At 43.5% G+C, this 21,368-nt stretch overlaps 1 protein-coding gene across 1 annotated transcript in view; it reads left to right on the top strand.

Annotated features, from left to right (window-relative positions):
* The first annotated feature begins 18,391 nt into the window (after positions 1-18,391).
* Positions 18,392-21,368, top strand: part of FGD3 (FYVE, RhoGEF and PH domain containing 3) — a 187,462-nt gene continuing 184,485 nt past the window's right edge. The window contains exon 1 of the mRNA XM_005305430.5: positions 18,392-18,638. Within this exon, the coding sequence (XP_005305487.3) occupies positions 18,623-18,638 (16 nt within the window). The 5' untranslated portion in view covers positions 18,392-18,622. The remainder of the gene's footprint in view (positions 18,639-21,368) is intronic.

The following is a 21,368-nucleotide window of genomic DNA, read 5'->3' on the forward strand; positions in this document are numbered from 1 at the left end:
AGCATGATCCAACACTAGCTCAGACAACAGCTTTTGAGCCAGGCTGTATTGGGGTGGAGAATAGAATGCACTCTGCTTTACTGTGCAAAAAGTTGGTATTTATCTGGCAGCAGTTGGACGGTTACTGGGTAACTTCTCCATCTGATGGATGATTTTCTTGCCTCTTATAGAAGTGAGTTTTCTATCTTTGCTGAAGTTGTGCGTTCTGCATAGATGCAAGTATCCGTCCACAATCTATGCATACATAGATTGTGGACGGATACTTGGGAGGATGTTTTGGTTTTTTTTTTAGTCAGCGCAATTACTTGAGTCTCTCAGCAAAAGGCTCAAACTTTACTTCCTTAAGAGTGGATTAAGAAGTGTAGGTCACACTGCATTACTCCAAGGGTTGGTCTTGATCCTGACCATGAGATACACCGGGGATAGTTCATTCTCCATGCCCATTCACTCCTTGGCTTCTGTACTGTGATGTCCCAGCAACATGTGTAGCCCACTGGTGAATGATTTTTATGGATCCTCTGCTGATCCACTGGGGACATGAGTTGTTGTAGCATCATAGCTCTTTAGTTCAAGTTGAGGTGGCTCATGCTTTTAGCTCTGGAGGTCCCCCAGTTCAAACCCTGTTGTAGCAGTCCTCACATGCACATTGCAAATACTAGTGTGTGTACTTTTATCACATGTGACTAGGAAGGGGACCACAAACAGTTCATTACACATAGGCCACCAAAGAGACACTGGGTAACATCTTCTGTTAGGTACAGAAGAAAGTCTCTCACATTGTACAATTTACTGGCTGTTTTGGGCAGTTCGGCAGTGCTACTTGTTACCATGGTGGATCTGTCAGAGGGAATGGCACTGAGGTTGGTCTTCGCAGGGACTGTGACATGTTGTAGGCCCCCTCCTCAAGTCCCCTTCCCTGTGGGCTATCACTAAGGCTGTCTGGCCTTGCCTGCTAGTGATTCCGGTGCAAGTGTTTCTCTTCACTTAGCGTTTTTAGGCAAAGTATTAAAAAGTGCCAGTAAAGAGAAGGGCAGAGAGAAATAGGTTTGTGCATCATCCCCCACACACCCTTTTTAAAAAACCCTTATGGTATATGGAAGAAGCAGGAATGGGTTATTTTACTCTCCCTGTATCTTCCCTAAAAATATCCCAATTTTCAAGTCTTGTCTTTTGTCTGCCTCCCCCCCACACCCCGGAGGATTTATTGGGCAACACAAGAGAGTGCTCAACCCTAATTGAAGGGGGGGGGGGTAACTGAGTCCTTAAAGAGAACTCATGGTTTGAGCATTGGCCTGCTAAACCCAGGGTTGTGAGTTCAATCCTTGAAGGGGCCACTTAGGGATCTGGGGCAAAAATCAATACTTGGTCCTGCTAGTGAAGGCAGGGGGCTGGACTCGATGACCTTTCAGGGTCCCTTCCAGTTCTATGAGATAGGTAATTATGCAGTTGCTAAAACAAGGAGTCTTAAATAGACTCAATAAAAATAACCGCACCACTGTACCAGGTTCACTGCCCTGGAAGGACATCCAATACGCTCCTAGTTCTCCAGTTGTCCACAGCATAGTTTCAGTTGCACCCTAGACAAGACCTTGATTAAGCAGGTTTTTGAGGCCTCCTTTATACATCAGAAGGAAGCTCAAATGGCATAAACCCGCCTTCCCCACCCCCCGCCCCCTTTTTCCTTCCCTTTTAATCTTATCAGTTCCTTGTGTCCAGAGATCACCACAGTCATGGCTTCCTCTGGTCCTGTTTCCCATTTGAATAGTGTCTTCACTAGAGCTGGGTGGATCATTGTTTTTTTTTTTTTTTTTTTTTTTTTTTTTTTCAATTTGGCCAGGAAACCAAAAAATTAAAACAAAAAACAAACAAAAAAACTTGCTTTGGTTCCCCAAACGTTCTGAATTTGTCAGCAAATCAGAAAAGTCTGTTTTGGGTTGTATGAAAAGTTTCATTCCAGTCATTTGTAAAGAGCCACGTATGTGTCCGTCCATCCTTGTAACCTTTAGCCCAGTGGTTAGTGCACTTACCTGGGCTGTGGGAGATCCAGGTTTAACGCCTGGCTCTGGATCAGGCACTTGAACTCAGCTCTCCCTGCTCCCAAGTGAGCATCCTGTCCCTAGGCTATTCTGCAGCAGGTTGCTCTTGGTCTTTCCAGTTGAAGCTGTTCTGCTTGGTATAAATACTTAACTAGTCATTGTGCCACAGAGAGACTGCCTCTCTAGCCTGGTGATTAAGGCACTCACCTGAGAGGAGGAGATGTGGATCTCAGTCTTCAGCCTGAGTCGAATCTCCATCTTCTACCTCTCAGGTGAGTGCCTTAATCACCAGGCTAGAGAGGCATTCTCTCTTTGGACCAGATTAATTTATTTATTTATTCGAAGGGTCACAGCTTCACAACAGGACCGAGTGAAAGCAACTCACTCCAGAAGAGCTTATTGCCTGGTGGTTAAGATGCTCTGTTGAGAAATGGGGAAGGTGAAGTGCTCCAGACTGGGGATTCAAACTTGAGTCTCCCACATCCCAGCCCTGACCAGTAGGCTGAAGATGATCAGGGCACACAGGCTTGCTTTCCTGAAGCTAGCCCTGAAAAACATTTCCCCAGCCAAAATGAATAGGGTAAAATTCATAAATAGTTTTGGGTCAACCAAAACTGCATTTTTCAGCAAATAAACTATTCATGCAACATTTTTTTTGCCAAGCTCTAATCTTCCTCCTTTTCCCTCTGGAAGGCTTCCTCCTGCTGTGCAGGGGTACGACTGTTGCTTCTGCTTAGGGCAGTCCTGGGCTCTGGGACACCCTGCAGGAAGTGCTTGCTATTCCTGAGGCTACCTCTCCTGCTGCCTCCAGGTGGTGCTGCTACCCCATCGTCTTCTCCCATTCCTATTCTGGCTGCCTCGAAACACTGCACTGAATCAGAAGGGAAGGTCATCCATTCATGGAGGCCTCAGCAATTCAACAAGAGCATGAGCAGCAATAGCGCCTATGTCCAGTTTTCCAATCTTCTAGCTGGGCATAGAGAAAACTGGTGTGTAACCAGAGGGAGGGGAAAAGAACAGCACAAAACTCCCAATCTCATCCTAGAGATCAGGAGAGGGAGAATACGACAGGCAGGGTCGGCCCACAACATTTTGACACCTGAGGCGGGGAGCTCAAATGATGCCCCCATACCCCTTCGCTTGGGCCAAAACTCTGAAAGGTCCGAATTCTGCCTTCTTCCTGTTCTACTCCTTTCATGGTACTGCTCTGCTACCTACCCCAATAAAGGAGAACTAGCAACTTAAAATGCCTGTTCAAAAATTTTAAGTAACACTTAATTTTCAAACTCCTGAACAGCAAATGTAACTTTTCTTGTCTGCATAGTAAACACTGGCATTTTTATCTGTTTGAATAACCAAAGTGGTGCTTTCCGTGCCTTCTTGGTTGCAAAGATTTGAACGGCTTCCTGAAGGTCCACAGTCTGGGCCAGCTCATGCTCTACTGAGATGGTTGCAAGGCCGACCAGCCGCTCCTGTGTCATTGTGGAGCGTAGATGTGTTTTTATTAACTTCAGCTTGGAGAAGCTGCGTTCTCCACTGGCAACTGTTGCAGGAAGTGTTAGAAGTATGCGCAGAGCAACAAAAGCATTTGGAAAAAGGGTGGTCATCTTCTTTGTGCACATATATTCCAGAACAGCTTTGGAGTTGATCCTGCTGAAATGTATCTTGGAAGGACTTTCAGTTCATCACCTAAATCACTCGCATTAATATCGCACATGTCATCATGTGTTAACACTGTCTCTAGTGCCCTGAATTGCTGGTGTAGGTCTTCTTCAGGTATAGTGAGGAGTTTTGGAATATCATACAACATCCCAAATATACTGCTGTGTTCCTTGAGCTGCATGAAACGTTCTTCAACTGACTATATTGCACAATCTAGCACCTGGTTAAAGAATTCAACTTTGAATTGTTGTTTGGGGTCTCTTATGGGATTATCCCGTGCCTCGTAATCAAAATGTCATCTTCGGTGACTCTTGTATTCTTGAATGGGTGGGAAAATAACTGCAGTGTGAAGTTCCTCTGCCAACTTCTGTGCACTCTTCAGAAAGTTTTGCAATCCCTCATCTGACTGGTAAGACTGTAGGTATGACTTTGCTTTGTCCAGTTGTTCCATTGCTCCAGATATATCAAGGTCACCACCTTGGAGTCTCTTGCTTACAACATTTATTTCAAACAGTATGTCATGCCACAACACTAAGCCACACAGAAATTTGAAGTTATGTATGTTTCTGGTGATTCCATTTCCCTCTGCCACTGTTCTCCCATGAACAGTTCCTGTCATAACATTATCCTCCATAATGGCAACTATAGCATCATCTATCTTCCCAATTTGGTGTTTGATAGGCTTTATCGCCTCCACTCGACTTTCCCATTGTGTGGCACTCAGTGGTTTCAGTGTCAGAGAGGATGTTCCCAGATGTTGCTTCAAAATTTGCCATTGATGAGTCGATGCAGAGAAAAAGACATAGATGCTTTGAATTACATTAAAAAATTCAGCAGCCTCACTAGAAGCTGATGCTGCATCACTGACCACCAAGTTCAATGAATGAGAACTGCATGGGACAAAAAAAGCTCGAGGGCTTAACTCTCGGATCCGTGTCTGCACTCCTCTGTTCTTTCCTCTCATGTTGGCACCATTATCGTCTTGCACTCAATTTCCAAATTTCTGTAACAAACTCACTGGAAATTCCCCTATCAGATCCATCTACAATGCACGCATCCAGTTCCTTGCACTGAAATGCGGAATTCTGACGTCCGGCAGGTTAAGATGTTCCCTGTAGACATGTGTCATTGTAAAGCCCAGAGTTTTGTACAGAAGAAAGCATATGATCTGAGTTTGGTTTTCTAGTCCTGTGCAATTTGTAAAGGACTAGAGGATCTGGCCCAAATCCAAGTATCTGAAGAGTGCAACTGCTTTGTGCTGGCATCATCTGCACCTGAAACTGGTTTTCTTGGCTTAGAGTGGATCATCCCAGGGTAAAGGTGAGTAGTGGAGTAGAGCTGATGCAGGGGCTCCCCATCCCTGCTACCAGCATAGCAGGGAAACAGGAGGCTTGGCTGGGATTGCTCTGAGCTATGACAATCCTTCGCTACGTTAATGCTGATTAACTGAAAGCAAAGGAAGTGTTTTGGGATACGGTGGTAGTAAGCCATAGTATGAAAGGATTAATGCAAAGGATTGCTGCTCTCCCAAAACAAACTCAAATACCAGCCTCCTGCGGCCATTAATCAGGGCATCAATTAGAGCAGGCTTCCCACTACTTTAAGATCGTTGCAGCCTGCACAGAACAGCTGGCAGACAGGACAGTACAAATCCTGTTCTGAGTAGTTTGGCCATAGCTAAGGATCTGGACCTCTCTTGTACATAGCATCTGTGCTGCTGAAGCCAATACTTCTGTCACTTCCTGACATAACACACCACAGGATTCTGCATTATACAAGTGCAAACACTGAAGCTTAAAAGAAGTGTTACTGGCGTGTTTGGGACCATGGCTGTACAACACAGCAATATTTTAAAAGGCAACTCATTAAAACACTTGTAAACATGGACAGGAACAAACTGGATGCCCTAATAATTCTGTTCCCATTTGTAATGCTTTCCACAGCTTTATGGAGGATACATTAAGAAATGCAGCAGAAATGTTAGTCAACTTTTGTCTTTTGAGATTCAGGGCATGTTCTTATAGTGCATATTAGCAAATTCATCAACATGTCCACAACTGGCAACTATGCTTCCATTCATAGCTAAATGGCGTACAGTATGAAAGGGATCGAGGGAGAAGCTTGCTGTGCTTGAACATGCAACCCCATTGCTTGCAATGCAGTTTTCCTGTTGGACCATGGCCTGGACAGATTCTATACAGTGGCCACTAGATGGCAATACAGTACAAAGTGGACTGAGTGCAGTTCGAGATGTCAAGCTGCATACAAGATCCTTGGGAAACTACTCAGAAAATTCATATGATGCTGAGAACAAGGTTAAATTATCAGTTTATTTAGTTTCATGTTAAAGGATTTTATATTTGATCCCCCTTCTCTCCCCCACCCCCCAATCCTGTCTTGTAGTGGATTTACATTTCAATCCATTTTGCCTTATCAGGGTTTCCTTCAGCCTTGCACACTTAATCCTAAATAACTTCCTAGTACTTGGGGAAGATTTTAGCTTGGAGGGATTTTAGCGTAAAGCTTTCTGTGAACAGGCCATATGGCCAATTAACATGCCTGTGACTGAATGAGTCAAGGGTCACCTGACAGTCAATAAATGACACCGCAGGTGCAGGGGAGAATCCTTTACTACATTTTTGAGCCTCAGGTAACTCATCTTTGTGCCTGAGTGCAGCCATTTTATCTCCATTATGCCATATAATGGACTGTCCTGAGCTGGTTCTGGACTTGCAGTGACTGGGGACCTACCCCAGCTGCTGTCTGAAGTGCCCAGGATGACTGGGCTTTGCCTAGTCACTGCTCTGGCAGCTTCCAGTTCTACCCTAGCCCAGAAGCCTTGACACAGGTCACTGCCGGCAATCCCACAGAGGCTAAGCCCACCTCTCCTGCTTTAGCTCAGACTTTGCCTGAGTTCAGTCAGCCTTTGAGAGCATTGCTTCAATGGCAACTTCACCTATGGTGGCCGGCGTGAAAAGAGGCTGGTAAAAGCACGGCCTGGACAGAGTACTTCATGGTGGGTGAGTATAGGGGAGCGGACCCTGAGTGGGTGTTCATGTGTTGGGATGACTAAAAGGAGACTCCTAGGCCTCTTTAGCTCAGCAGAGACCTACGATGGCAGTTCGTGCAGGATTTGGGAAAGGTAAGAGGTTTGGTGGCTGAGGCTCCTAGGGCAGAGACTGAGTTGTTTGGCTCAGAGAACCATTCCATGTTTGCTGCCTGCAATTGGGGAAAATATGTCTTGGATGGTGCAGTGAATTCAGTGCACCTGTTGCAGATGGAAGGTTGCTCCTCCTTCCTGTACTTAGCCCAATCAAAAGGGATTGCATTTTAAAAGCATTCTCTTTCCTTGGTAAGTGAATATATTGGGGGAGCTGCTAGAGGACAATACTTGACAATACTGAGGTTGTTGAAATACTTCATAGACCTCAGCAGCTGAAGGAACACAGCACAGGACTGTATACATTCTTCTTAGCTTTCCGGTGAGGTATAGGCACATTGACTATTTGGCTGATGCAGAGTTTCGTAGATGCTATTATGTTTTAGCTTTGTAGCCTGTAATGCCATCACTGTATGGGATCTCACGGTCTTCTCAGGAGTCAGGGAACCATGACCCTGCCCATACTTAGCTTCTTTGCCCCGTGTACTGTTGCGAGGCTGATGGGAGAAAGAATATTGGTTCTCCGGCCACATTTGGCTGCTTCCCAGCTGGAAGTAATAGGAAATGTCTGTATCTCTGGCTTTAAACTCTTTCTGTTCCACGTTGCTTTCATGGTGGTATGCATTTTGGGGAAGAGATGGTCATAGACTCAAGGGTATCCTATACAACGAGCTACTAAAAGCTAGGATGCTGCTTTGCTTATTTCTTGTCATATGTCCTGCTGCTTTGTCTTGGGTCTCACCTCTTACTCCCTTATTCCTTTCATTCCACCTCTTAATCTTTTTAGCCACTGACTTTTCCCTCCTCTCAACGACTGCAGGGAAGTCCGGTGTCTGGTCATAGTGTGATCTACTGGTCAAGAAAGATGGTCTCCCTCTGGATTTTCCCCTAGATCCCGGTAGCTCTGCTGGAGGCACTGACGCTGTCTTCTCCACTGGACCTGATGTTATTACTTTGCATATGGGAAAGAGATATCAGACAGATGGCCCCCCAAAACAAACAAACAACATTGAGATGAGGATGAAGGAAAAATAGACTCAGATAGACAGATGTTCCTGGGGACTGCATTGTTTTAGGAGACCCAGATAAAGCATAGACATCAATGGGAGATGTGCACATGGATTTGTGGGCAAAATTTGGCCTCAGATATTTTTCAGAAAAGACAGATGAATATACAGGAAGTCTATATTATAAAGTTAGTGGCTTGAACTTGCCCTACCTTTCCCTTCGTGATACAGTTATAATGGTTCAGTTATCACAAAGAGTTAGAGAAACTGGCTTAATCATTAATTTATAAGACTTGTATGTTTTGTTCATACCAGTCTGAAAAATAATCCAAGGTGGTTTCTTAAAGGTCAGTAAATCAAAGTATCAGTAATTTCTAGGTGAGGAATTTCTGAGACCTGTAGTCAAAAGCTTTGTTTTATGTTTTCTGAAACATCAGCACCTAGTGTTTGAAGTATAAGTACAGTAATTTGTCCTGGTGGCAAACATCTTAGCATTAGGGTCACATATCAACAGGAGTTATGCTTTATGCATGTGAATCGAGGGTAGCAAAAAAGAGGGTGTTCTGTTGTTTAATCAGCAATAGAGGGTACATGTCTATCCAGGAATGATTAATTTCTTACCAAGAATAAAAAGAAAGCAGTTGGAAATACTGTTTTGTTTCAGATCCTAGTTTAGGGGTAGAAACAAGAAAAAATAAAATTCTGCAACTGAAGTCAAGTGCTAGGGTATTTATTAAACCTAATTCTCACACCACTGATTCCTGACTAGAGGACAGAGCCATGTGACAAGAAAAAACAAGATCTGAGATACCATACTGATGAGTATGAAAACCTAGATACAAAGAAAAGAGAGTATCCTGTCTTAACATCTCAGACTTAAGTCATAGTCAAAGAGCTGCATGAAGTAGTGATTAAAGTTCACTATATGATTTGTCTGAGGCTAGTAATTCAATAGCCTCAGGTTTAAAAAGAAATGGCTTTTGGCCAATTAGCCACTATTATGTCCTAGCTCAGTGGCTCTCAACCAGGAGCATGTGTACCCCTGGGGATAGGCAGAGGTCTTCCAGCAGCTACATCAACTCATCTAGATATTTGCATAGTTTTACATCAGGCAACATAAAAAGCACAGGCTACAGTACAAACTAAAATTTCATACAGACAATGAGGTCTTTATACTGCTCTACATACTATACCCTGAAATGTAAGTACAATATTTATATTCCAATTGATTTTTTTATAATTATATGGTAAAAATGAGAAAGTAAGCAATTTTTCAGCAATAGTGTGCTGTGACACTTTTGTGTGTGATTTTTGTAAACAAGTTGTTTTTCAGTGAGGTGAAACTTGAGGGTACACAAAACAAATCAGACCCCTGAAAGGGGTACAGTTGTCTGGAAAGGTTGAGAGCCACTGTCCTAGCTCACCCAAGAAGTTTTGGGCTTGATGCAGAAATTACTGAGTGAAAAATCTATGTCTTTGGTTATACAGGAGATCAGTCTAGATTATCATAATGGTCTATTCTAGCCCTAAAATCTGAATTTATGAGGAGTGAAACACAGTCTAACCAAGCAAGGATAAGTGATATTTTCAGATGATACAAATAGGTTGAGTTTTGATAATACAGCCTTATTCACCTGCCATCCCGGAAACAAGTCCTGGGAGTGTGTCTCTTCTTTATCCATAGAAGAAAACAACTGCAACATTCCAGCTTGGGAACTCAGAGTGCTGTAAGTGTTCTCTAGATTCTCTTAAGCAATACTACTGCAGGTGGTGCCTGTTGTGCCTAATTAGGCACAGGACAGAACTAGAATGCTGACTCCAGCTGTGAGGGGCTTAGGACCTTCCCTATGTTACAAATGCCCTTTTGGGGGGCTACAGTAGGAAGTTTGGTGATAAAGAAGAGTTTTCAGTTTAGGGAGACTTTGATAACTCAGGGGGGAGGACTGATAACTGAGCTTGTTCGAACCTTTTGCAAATGACTTGGGAATTTTGTTGTTTGTGAACTTTTTAGTAGCCCTGGGAAGAGTTAGAGGAGAACCTACTTTTAAAGGAGATGTGTCTGTAGTTTGGCTGTTTTAGTAATGGATCCCATGAATGTGTGCTGACCGTTCCTGCGTGCACGTGTGTGTATGTATGTATGGATTTATGCTCCCAGTAAAGAAGCTTGCACAGAAAGGTTTGGGTCTCAGACTAGTTTGTGAGGCTACCTAGTACTTCATACTGACACTGCCGCATATTGATTTGTTTAGATTCAAAATAACACAGGAAAAAAGACGCCAAAGCACCTTTACAAAAACTTAAAATGCAAACAAATGACTTTGCACCTAGCCCAGCAATAACCAGGACAGCAAAAATCAATCCTGACAGTTAGTTCTTCCTTCCCCATCTAAAAGATAGACCCCATTGTATTTTGCCCTCCTGAGGAGCCTAAGTAAATAGGTCTTGTAGCATGCCTTGAAAGCAGGGCTGGCTCCAGGGTGTTGGCCGCCCCAAGCAGCCAAACAAACAAAACAAAACAAAACAAAACAAAAAAAAGCCGCGATCGCGATCTGCAGCGGCAATTTGGCGGGAGGTCCTTCGCTCCAAGCAGGAGTGAGGGACCGTCCACTGAATTGCCGCCAAACAGCTGGATATGCCGCCCCTCTCCGAAGTGGCCGCCCAAAGCACCTGCTTGGTAAGCTGGTGCCTGGAGCCGGCCCTGTTTGAAAGTCATCAAAATATGGTTATTTCAGTCCCAATTGGGAATGAATTCCCAAGCTGAAGGCCTTTTGTGGCAATTGTTCTGGCAGTAGCTCCCTTTCTTTTATACTCCAGATTCCAGCTCAAGCACTTCCACTGATCATAATTACAGTAGGTGACAGGCTCTCAAGAAGGCGGGTTTGTAGCCTTTGGATAAAAGACAGGCTTTCAAGAAGATAGGTTTGTAGCCTTTGGGTAAAATTTTCCAAAGTGCTCAAGTTCTATTTTCAAAAGACTTGGGGACTTAAGAACCTGCCACTCATTGAAAGTGAATGGGACTTAGACTCCTATGTGCTTGTCACTTTTTAAAAAATGAGATTTAGGCTTCAAAATCACTTAAGTGCTTCTGAAAATTTAACCCTAAATCTATTTGTTAAATATAAGACTTGTCAGTTCAGAATGTACATGTTGGTGTCAAAGGGCTCACTATAACCAATGCTATTTGGAAGCATTATTTTTTTTTGGGGGGGGGGGGGGGGGGGAAGGTGCTAAGTTTAATTACACACTTGATCTTGCTATGTAACGAGCATCATTTAATATAAATTAAGACTATCTTTAATACTCTGTGTGTGTGTGTATATATATATATAATATAATAAAATTATGCAAAACCTTTAATAAATGGGGTCCAATCCACAGACAAAGAATATAGCAACATTACTGCATTCCCTGTTCTAAAGAGTTTACTTTTGGTAATCTGGTTATAACTAGTCCGTATAGATTATACGTACATTTGTTAAGAAGGGAAGAGGGTGCACTGATTTCTGTAGATATCAATGCACATTAAAACACTTACAAGCCTGAGCTAAAATCAAAGAGATTGAGGGGTGAACAGTGGATGGTCCCAGAACTACTGAAGTTCATCTGTGCGAGATATTAGGAGGTCACTCGAGGGTGCATGACCCTCCATACTGACAGCAGTCCTGCCACTTGCCCCCCCCCCAAGAATTAAGTGTTGGGAGGGGAAAGGATGGGGACAAGATAAGTGGATCTGCCATTGCATGCATCCATCAGCTATTGCCCTTCTCACCCCCTCCCCCCCCCCCCCCCCCGTGGGGTAGAGGCTCTAGGGCAATGCCACCCACTCCAACCTAGAATATAACCGCTGAAGAGTGGCTCTGTTGCCACTCTGTGGGCTCTGGCAAGGGGGGCATTCCTTGCTGTGCAGATCCTCAGTTATGGGTGCTGGGCTCTAGGAAGAGGACTTGGGCTATAATGTATACATACTTTTTTGAGTTATGTGCAACAGTCACGTATGTTTCAGTTGTTTCTACAGAGATTGGATAACTAAACTGATGTGGTTAAGCACTGGAATAAATTTCCTAGGGAGGTTGTGGAATCTCCATCACTGGAGATTTTTAAGAGCAGGTTAGACAAACACCTCTCAGGAATGATCTAGATAATACTTAGTCCTGCCTTGAGTGCAGGGGGCTGGATTAGATGACCTCTCGAGGTCCCTTCCAGTCCCATGATTCTGTGATATTACCTTAAAAAATTAAAAGCAAACTAATATGAAAAATCATATTAAGTCAAAGGCTCCTGCCACAATGATAAGGTCCTGGATGTGAACTGCCTTAATATCATGGGGAATTAACACTGGTTCAATTTACAGTGTCTAGTATATGTTTTAAATTCAAATTCTTTGTGGAGTGAGGTTAAAATGTCATTCTCCAGATATTGGGCCGGCTCTACTATGTTACATGAACTTTACACCAGAATAACTGTGGGGGAAAAACTGATGTAATGAGTGGAGAATCAGGACTTTCTTTTTTTAGTCACAGTATCTTAGTGTGTGTTTCTGTCTCTCTTTCATTGTTTTGTTCCAGCTTTGTCTTTTCTTTGTGTTATTGGCTGTTTTGATAACTGTAGCTGGCATAAACCTGCTTTTGCTTGAGTTGTTATGAGCCTATATAAAGCCACTTATGATATGTCAGTTTTATTTCATGTTTTTTTGTGAATCCAAGTAAAACTACCAGGCTCAGTGTTGGCAGTTATATTTCTCTTGTTGTCATGATCACTGACTTAATTTCTTTGTGACTGAGAAATAAAGCACAGTTTCTTTTCCTGCAGTTGAAAGAGCTCAATCCAAAATGCATCAAACTAAATTGCATAAATGGTCAAAAGACATGTTACATTAATCTGAGTTAATCTTCAAATGAGAAGTGTTTAAAAAATTGCTCTGATCTAATCCTGAGAATTATAAATAAGGAAGCAGTGCACAAAGGAACTTTGTATATTCAGTAGAGTGTCCTATGATGGCAAAAGCACATGCGAGTCACCCCGAGTATTACATCATCCAGAAAAGAATAAAACATGCATCTCTTATATGAAAGGCGTATCAGGCAAAACTGTGTATATGCAAGTCTTAGTTTTTTGGTCTCTAATGTCTCATAAAATGTATAAGAGGTTATTTTTCCTCTTAGATTTATCTTTGCCACTGAATGTCCAGGAATCTTTACTTAACTGCAAAGCATAACCCTGGGGAGAACTAAATCACATGGAAAATTCTCTTCTGCTGAAAGATTTTTAATGAATTATGACAGGCAATTTTTGGGGGTGGGAGGAGAGAGAAGAATGAATGAATAATTGTGTGAATTTTGGGAACTGCTTACATTGTATTTATTGACCCTTCTCTCTTACTCTTGTGTATGTGTGATAGTCATCTGGGGGGCTTGGGAACTATAGGAAATGTCTCATGATAAAGGACACGTTCACTTTGAGCAGAACAGTGCTCCAAAGCTCATAAGATATGCAGTACTTTTGTACCAGGTACAAACTGTAATGTATATTTGAAAATAAACTTTAATTAAAACTGTCGCCCTCATTTGCTATGCAAACTGCATTTTCAGTGTGGGAACTCATCCCGTGAGACTGCAGGTCAGTTTCTATTCTAGTCAATACTACAACTTTGGGCCTATAGTCGTGGTGAGAGCAAGCCACACCATGCTGGAGAAGTGGAAAAAAATGATGACCCTCTGGATTTGTTCCTACTATGACTTCCTTTGTGAAAGACTGCAGGAGAATGGCTGGTGGGTAGGAGATGCAGCCATAGCTGAGAGGGAAGTACTCTCACTACAGTAAATTCATAGGCAATTCTGCAACCTGTGTATTGATAAAAGGTTGGGCTTTGCTTTCTTAATCATGGCTCACAAAGCATCATCATGGGTTTTGTCCAACATACTTTTTAAAAAGTTAGACCCCTCTCAATTCAGAGAAGTGTGTGATTTTTTTTTCAGAAGAAATGTTGCATCCTCTCTGTACTCCTGGCAAGCCCCTTCCTGTTACAACTCAGGTTATGTAGATATTTGGCTTTATGTTGGTAGTGTCACCTGTCTTCTCAATCGCTGTCAAATATTTGCAATTCCTTAGGTTCCCTAACAGAGTAAAAAAACCCACACTTTATTTCCTTTCCTTCTCATTACTATTTATCTACTGCAAATGCTTCCTAAACTTACTTCAGTGATCTTGATCCGAAAATAGCCTATTTCTAGAGAGACATTTATTGGCATTTGATTACAGTACCGGCTGGCCAGTAATAACGGCTACACCTGAATGTTTGTTTAGGCCTGGCCTACACATAAGATGACCCAGCTATGTTGCTCGCTATGTTAAAAATCCACACCCCTGAATGATGTAGTTAAGCTGACGTAAGTCCCCATGTAGACAGTGTTAGGTCGACGGAAGAATTCCTGTTGACCTAGCTGCTGCTTTTGGAGGGGAATTACCTACGCTGATGGGAGAGGTTCTCCTGTTGGCATAGGTAATGTCTATACTTCAAATGCTGCAGCGGTGTCACTGCAGCATATCAAGTATAGACAAACTCTTAGATTGTAAACTGTCTCTGTAGTTACTCTTTGATTAGACCAAATAAGGAAGTGTTACTTACTCCTTCTCATAACACAAGAACTAGGGGTCACCAAATGAAATTAATAGGCAGCGGGTTTAAAACAAACAAAAGGAAGTATTTTTTCACACAATGCACAATCAAACTGTGGAACTCTTTGCCAGAGGATGTTGTGAAGGCCAAAACACTAACAGGGTTAAAAAAAGAACTAGATAAGTTCATGGAGGATAGGTCCATCAATGCCCATTAGCCAGGATGGGCAGGAATGGTGTCCCTAGCCTCTGTTTGCCAGAAGCTAGGAATGAGTGATAGAGAATGGATCACTTGATGATTACCTGTTCGTTCCCTCTGGGGCACCTGGCATTGGCCACTGTCAGAAGATAGGATACTGGGCTAGATGGACCTTAGGTCTGACCCAGTATGACTGTTCTTATGTCTAGATTGGACAGAGACACACTATGCGAGTTGAAACTAACCAAGGCCCTAAAGCTGAGAGATCCCAGGATGAAAATCTGAGTATTTCCGGAGGTGGCTGCTTGGCAATGTAACTCCTTGCCACATGAAATTGGAATTAGCACAAGCTTTGGTGCACAAAGGAATCCTTGCCTGTTTGCACTTTTTGCATTAATGGTAACACCACGTTGCGCAGCCTTATTTCTCCAAACCAATGGAAGATACAATGTTGGAAAGGAGCAAAACGAACAAGAAATAGTTATTCTTTTAAACAAATGTTGGCTTTTATGGCAGCCAAGTATTAGTATGATGGGCTCCTTATAAATGCATCAGATTAATACCATTTTTGTTGAGATACCAAGTACTTTAAAGTAGCATTGACCCCCACTTAAGACTACAAGGAAATTGAGTACTTTCCTTAAAAAAACCTGTTGTATCTATTTTCACTTATTTCTTTGTTTTGGCTTCTGAACAGCCATTATATGTGGTAGACACTTAATGATAACTGATAAGGAGTGTTACAAAACAGAACTAAGCTTAAGACCTAATTTGCCTCATTGTCCTATATGGCAGCATTGCAGGATGCTATGGCTCTCTTGCAAAGAATTCAATTCCATATTTATATGTTAGATGCATATTAGGAAAACACATGTGCAGGACAATCCTTGAAGCTGGGATTTTCAAAGGAGCCTAAGAGAAGAAGATCCCTGAGTCTCATTGAATTTCAATGGGAGCTGAACCCTTAACTCCCATAGGTGCTCTTGGAAATTCTCAGCTTTGATACATAATACATCTTTTTATACATAGTAATAAAGCAAAGGGAGTTTTGCATTCAGTAATGGGACTCTGACCCTGAGCGTGTGTAAAAAGGATCAATAGACCTAGTGAGTAAAAATGGCAAAATCAGTCCCCAAATGGTTAGTGCTCTTCACTTGTGTATGATGAAAGTTGAGTCTGATTGTTGAGACTGTGACCAAGCCAGAAGTGGCACCGATGTGTGTCACAGGGTGACTGGCCCTTTAAGAGGTAATAGGTCCAATTCCACCTGTGCTTTGCTCAGTTCTCCTCCCCAGATGGGGAAGTTATTGTAGCCACGTGATAGGTAGCTGGTGTAGCTAAATGAGTCCCAGGACTAGTGATAAAAGAGAAGCCTCCAGGGAACCAAAGGTGGAGAGAGTGAGCAGATGGCTTGAAAGAAGCCTGCTTAGTGCTTGCCTAGGGAGAGGAGGAGTATGACTGTTTTCCAGCCTGCCTACTGATCTCTTAAAGCCCTCGGGGGTAGGGGAAAACTGAGTTGAAAGGGACCAGCTTGGAGAATTGGAGTGAGGCTGCAGCTGGCCTTAATTAGCAGCACAGATCCCAGAAAGAGGCCTGTGGGACTCCTGACCTAAGAAGGGAAAGCCTAAGTGAGTTAGCAGTACAGACCCAAGAAAGAGGGTTGTGGGACTGAATTCTGGGGAACAAGGGGTGAAGAAGTTTGATTTGCTGTATGATATTTAATAAATGAGACCCCACAAAAGGGGTGATGGGGAAATCGTAAAGTACTCTTATCTGGGAGTGAGGTTTTACAAGACTCAGAAGAGGCAGCTGAGGGCAGCAGGGCCACACTTGGACACAAGAGGACTCCCTGAGCTGGCTTCCTGTTACAAAGAGGCCTTCCTTGGCCAAGGGGGCTGTCATGAAGTAGAATTTAAGGGAGACAAAATATATGGAAAAGTCAAAATAACATTAAATTATTGCAAAATCCCACTTCCTATCTAAGGGAACATTATATCCTAAAGCATTGTACTGTAAAGCAAACTTGCTACAAAAAAGTTAGTTGCCACATAGTATAGTTAAAATACAAATTTACAAGGTCTACATATACTTTACACAAACATACACAAACATCTCATCACACCAAACAGATCAGTCTTTCTAATCCCATTAATTAAAATATCCATCTGCTCCACCAACACATCACACCTATCCAACAGCATATTTCCATTACAGAACAAACCAAGGGACTGAAGTTGAGGTAGAGTAGACAGTATAATCATGTGGGGGACAAGGAGTAATGAAGGATTACAAGACAATATAGAATTGGTTGTATCCCTTAACTTTCATTTCTGATCTTAAACTTTACACCTTTAGAAAACCCACCACCAAAATGGTTGTAAAGAGTGTAAATTGTGAGTGGTGGTGAGGTGTTGGAGGGGAGATGATCTTTTTGAAACACACTTTTAAACAGCTTTTTAAATTTGCTTCTTTTTCTTGGGAATATTTACTCTGCTTGCAGAGAAGAAGAAAGGGCGAGCCCAATTCTCAGCAACCCACTATGCAGGGGTTTGTGTTGTGAGCACATCATCCAACTGAGATGGGATGTTCTTTGCTGTAGCTCATATTCTGGGGGAGAGATGACCTTTTGGTGTCAAAAAGAATTGGTGCAGTTTAAAAGATGGTTTTGGGGTGGTGTTGTCTGTAAAGGCCAGTGTCACCTTTCAAACTGTGCTGCTTGACTATTGACATTACAAAATACCCCACCATGGCCAAAGGAAATGCTCTGATCCATAGCTCTATCTAGTCTCACTTACCTGAAATGGCCTGTCATTTTGATGTCTTGCCAGGCAGCAGTGAAGGACTTTGAACTGAATTTTTCAGACACTTAACGCCACATTTTCAAAGTGGCTCCAAACCCATCTCTAACCTTGCATGGGTCAAAATTGTGAGTCCATGGTTTTTGTCCTTGAGAGCTTCCCATGTAACCAAGCTGCATTTTGGTCTTTGTCAGCTCTGTAGATGTCTGTCTTATATGCCTAGGTTTTGAGATGTCCAGAATAGTGCACTAAACAACTTTGGTATGCACAGTTGGAGGCCGCTTTTGGAAATGATCATTTAAAATTGTGTTGTGTGTGTAAATCTCATGCCTCCTTTAAAGTAGGCCCTGGAATCTACTGGTTCGTGGCCTCCATGGGGCATCTTGTACTTGTTTACTAAACTCCAGGGGGATTTTCTACCCTAAATTAGGTACCTGCTGTCTCTTACTCCAATGTGCATATTCTGATCTGCTTGCTTAACAACTGAGGTGGCTGGAGCATGCGCATGGCCTTGGAGATGTCAGTGTCTGCTGCACTAGGGCGCATCAGATATTAAGATGCGGTAGGAAGGGCTATGCTGGCCTTTGGGGGCAGCTGGGCCGGCGGGGTGGCTGTGCCTGTGTCAGATGCCAGCCTGGGCAGCGCTGCTGCACTGACCTGTGTGAGGAGCAGGATTTTTTTTGGGTGCGCCCCCTCAATGTTCTTTGTCCAGACAGTGGAGGTGCAGGGGGTTGGTCCCACACCCAACAGGATGTGATAGGATCCAGTTTTTACCCCCTGGCCTTGCTCCACTGAAGGGGGAGGGCAGAGGTGCTATTGATTTGAGTGGGATGGGGGAGCCTACGAGTGGAAGCCCCCACCCCGCCTGAAGTCACTGGTGCAACCCCTCCCCCTCCAGCGGGGGAGCTGCACCTGGCCCTGGGGGCTGCAGGGTCCGCCACTCCCTCCCTCCGTGGCTGCGGGAGGCTCCCTTGTCCCGCTCGCAGCCTTGGCGGGCGCGATGCGGCGCCCGGGTGGGAGGGGGAGGAAACCCACCCCCCTCGCCAAGCAGCCTCCTTTGTGAGGGCTCGGCCGTGACGCGCCGCCCTGCCCGAGCTGCAGCCGCGCCGGGGAGCGTCCGAGGGCTGCAGGCAGCGCGGGAGCCGATGGAGCTGCCGGAGGGTGAGTCGGAGCCGGCCTCGCGCCAGCGGGCTGGGAGTTGTCCCGGGAGAAGTTTCCCTGCAGGCTCCGCTCCGGCCGGCGGAAAGCGGGGCGCCTGCAGGGGAGCCCGAGGGCGCCTGTGCTGGCGGCGCCGGGGGGAGGGAGGTTACGGCTTTGGGCGCCCGGGAGCGGACTTGGCCGTGGCCTTGGCACTCGCCGCCCGGGGGGGCCTGGATGGGTTCGGGTTCAAGGAGCGCACAGCTGTGAACCTGGGGACCGAGCTCAACAGAAACCGCGGCGGCTCCTCGGCTGAGAACCCCTCCGAGCCCGGCAGTCCCTGGGACGGACGCCCCGAGGCTTGCTCCGGCCTGGGAGGGGGGGAAGGAAGGAGGGTCCCTATTAAAATAAAACCGTGAGCAGGGGCGCTGGAACCATGTAGTGCGGGTGCTGAGAGCCATTGAATCAAACTGTAACCCTGGATATGATGGAAACCACTTCCAGCCGGGGTGCAGCACCCCGCACCCCTGGTTCCAGCATCTCGCACCCTGAATCGGGATGTCTGCAAAGAGGCGATTGACTCTTACCAAATGTTTGGCACCGAAGCCCCGCGTAGAGTCTCCCTGACTGGGCTGGGGTTTAGGGGTGACTGGTCTTGCTTGGATTGACATGTACATTAGCAACAAGTGAGTTTGGAAGTGGAGGTAAGATTTATTTAGCTCAGTATTCTTCCTGATCTCCTGTCGGCTAGCTCCTTTTGAGCCCATTCATTACTTTTCCTTGGACTGAAAGGAGATTGGGGCAGGGACTGACCCTTTTTGCATGTCTGGAAACAAGCAACTAGCTCACCTTGGACGCTACCATAAACAACATCATAATCCTAATAATTAATAACTAATAATATTTACTCCTGCTTCACTGCTGTTGACTTATTAACTAGGGCTCCTCTACAACAGGCAACCCCTGATCTTTGGTGATCCCTGCCAACTCCATTGCATGGTCTCTGCACGTTTGGCACACTGGCCCAGCTGCTGTATTCAATTATTGTGCAGACAAGGCAGGCAGCTCTCAATGCATTTTGCACCTTTTGCTCCAGAGAATCCTGGGAGTGCTTGAGGCTGAGAACAGCCAGCTTAGAAGAGACTGCTGGCCCTGCTGAGTGAGACCTTAGCATGATTTTGTGGGATGTCAGCAGGGTTAGAGTTGTGTTTAAGCAGACAAAGGACTTATCAGACGCTTTATGTTCATGTTCACCACTTAAATTAAAGTCTGGACTGATAATTTTTTTCTTTGTGAGCTGGTTTGGCAGTTTGTAGCATAAATCCATTTATACAAAGGCAAGAGTAGCTTTGAAAAAAATCCAAACCATTAACTCGAAGTACATGCTTATGCTGTGGTCTTGCACTGTTAGGGTAAAATGACAAGAGTATGAGTTACAGATGGAGCATCAGCCTTTACCCTTTACTTTACAACCTTGACTCACCTTGTGTAGCAGCTATCAGAATCTAGCACCTAAAGTCTGATAGTATTGACTGAGAGATTAATCTTGTCTGTAAATACAGTACTGTGCTGTATAATATATTTTTAGATCCTTCAAAAGCCACATAAAACCTATCTAGTTAAACACTTATTTTGGAATGGCTATTTATTTCCCCAGCACTGTTATGACTGACCAAGAACATCCATATTTAGGCACTTTTGAAAAGCCCGAGTCTTTTTTTTTCTTTCTATTTTTTAATACCTATTGGAGCTGTTACTACTTAACATAAACCACTTTCAGTCTGCAAATTGAAAACCTCTGGGCCATTATGGTCTATTGCAGCTAGCTGACTGCCTCTTGAAAGCCATACATTCTCATAGCAAAGAAAAGGAAAAAAAAAAAACACAAACCAAAAAAAAACCCTTATGAGATTCATGTTTAGAAAATTGGCTGCATACGTTGTAGCTGCTTTTTAAACCTCAATACTTAAGTCACATTTTCCATTTGAAATACTAAGAGTACTTAAACTGTATTAAAGCGATACACTCCATTTAAAAGCCCCCCCAACTTTGAAGTTTTGTGAAAGCAAACTTTTATAGAATCTAAAACAATAGAAAGTTTCTACAGTTAAAAAAGTTCCAATGAAAGCATTTACTTCGTCAAACATTCCCAGTAGCATCTGAAACCCAAACACTGCAGTACTAAAGCATTTGAAAGTTGACTATAAACAAAAGTGATAGTGACTTTGTTGACTTTCACTGTCCAAATGGAGAAGTGCAAAATGTAAATGGAGTATAGTGACAACATATTAGAAATTAAAAATATTTTATAAACATAAAATATCTGTTCTAAAATAAACACAAAATATTCTTTCACCTTGAGTAATCCTGAGCGTTGTAACAGAGGTAATGATGTATTCAGAACATATCTCAAACTAGCACAGTTGCATTTATAAACTGCCATTCAAACTAAGGTGGGCCAAATTCTTGGTGTAACTCTATTGTCAAGTTTTTTTTTAAATCTGTGTTACTCATAATCCTTAGATTAATATAGGTGGGGGGAAAGCATGTTACAAATCTAACTGAATTCAGTGAAGTTCCACTAGGGATGATGTCATCTATTTTGAGTAAAAACAAGGAGTCCAGTGGCACCTTAAAGACTAACAGATTTATTTGGGCATAAGCTTTCGTGGGTAAAAAAACCTCACTTCTTCAGATACAACTGAAGTGAGAAGTGAGGTTTTTTACCCACGAAAGCTTATGCCCAAATAAATC

This window comes from Chrysemys picta, chromosome 7 (assembly GCF_011386835.1).
Source record: "Chrysemys picta bellii isolate R12L10 chromosome 7, ASM1138683v2, whole genome shotgun sequence".
NCBI lineage: Eukaryota > Metazoa > Chordata > Testudines > Emydidae > Chrysemys > Chrysemys picta.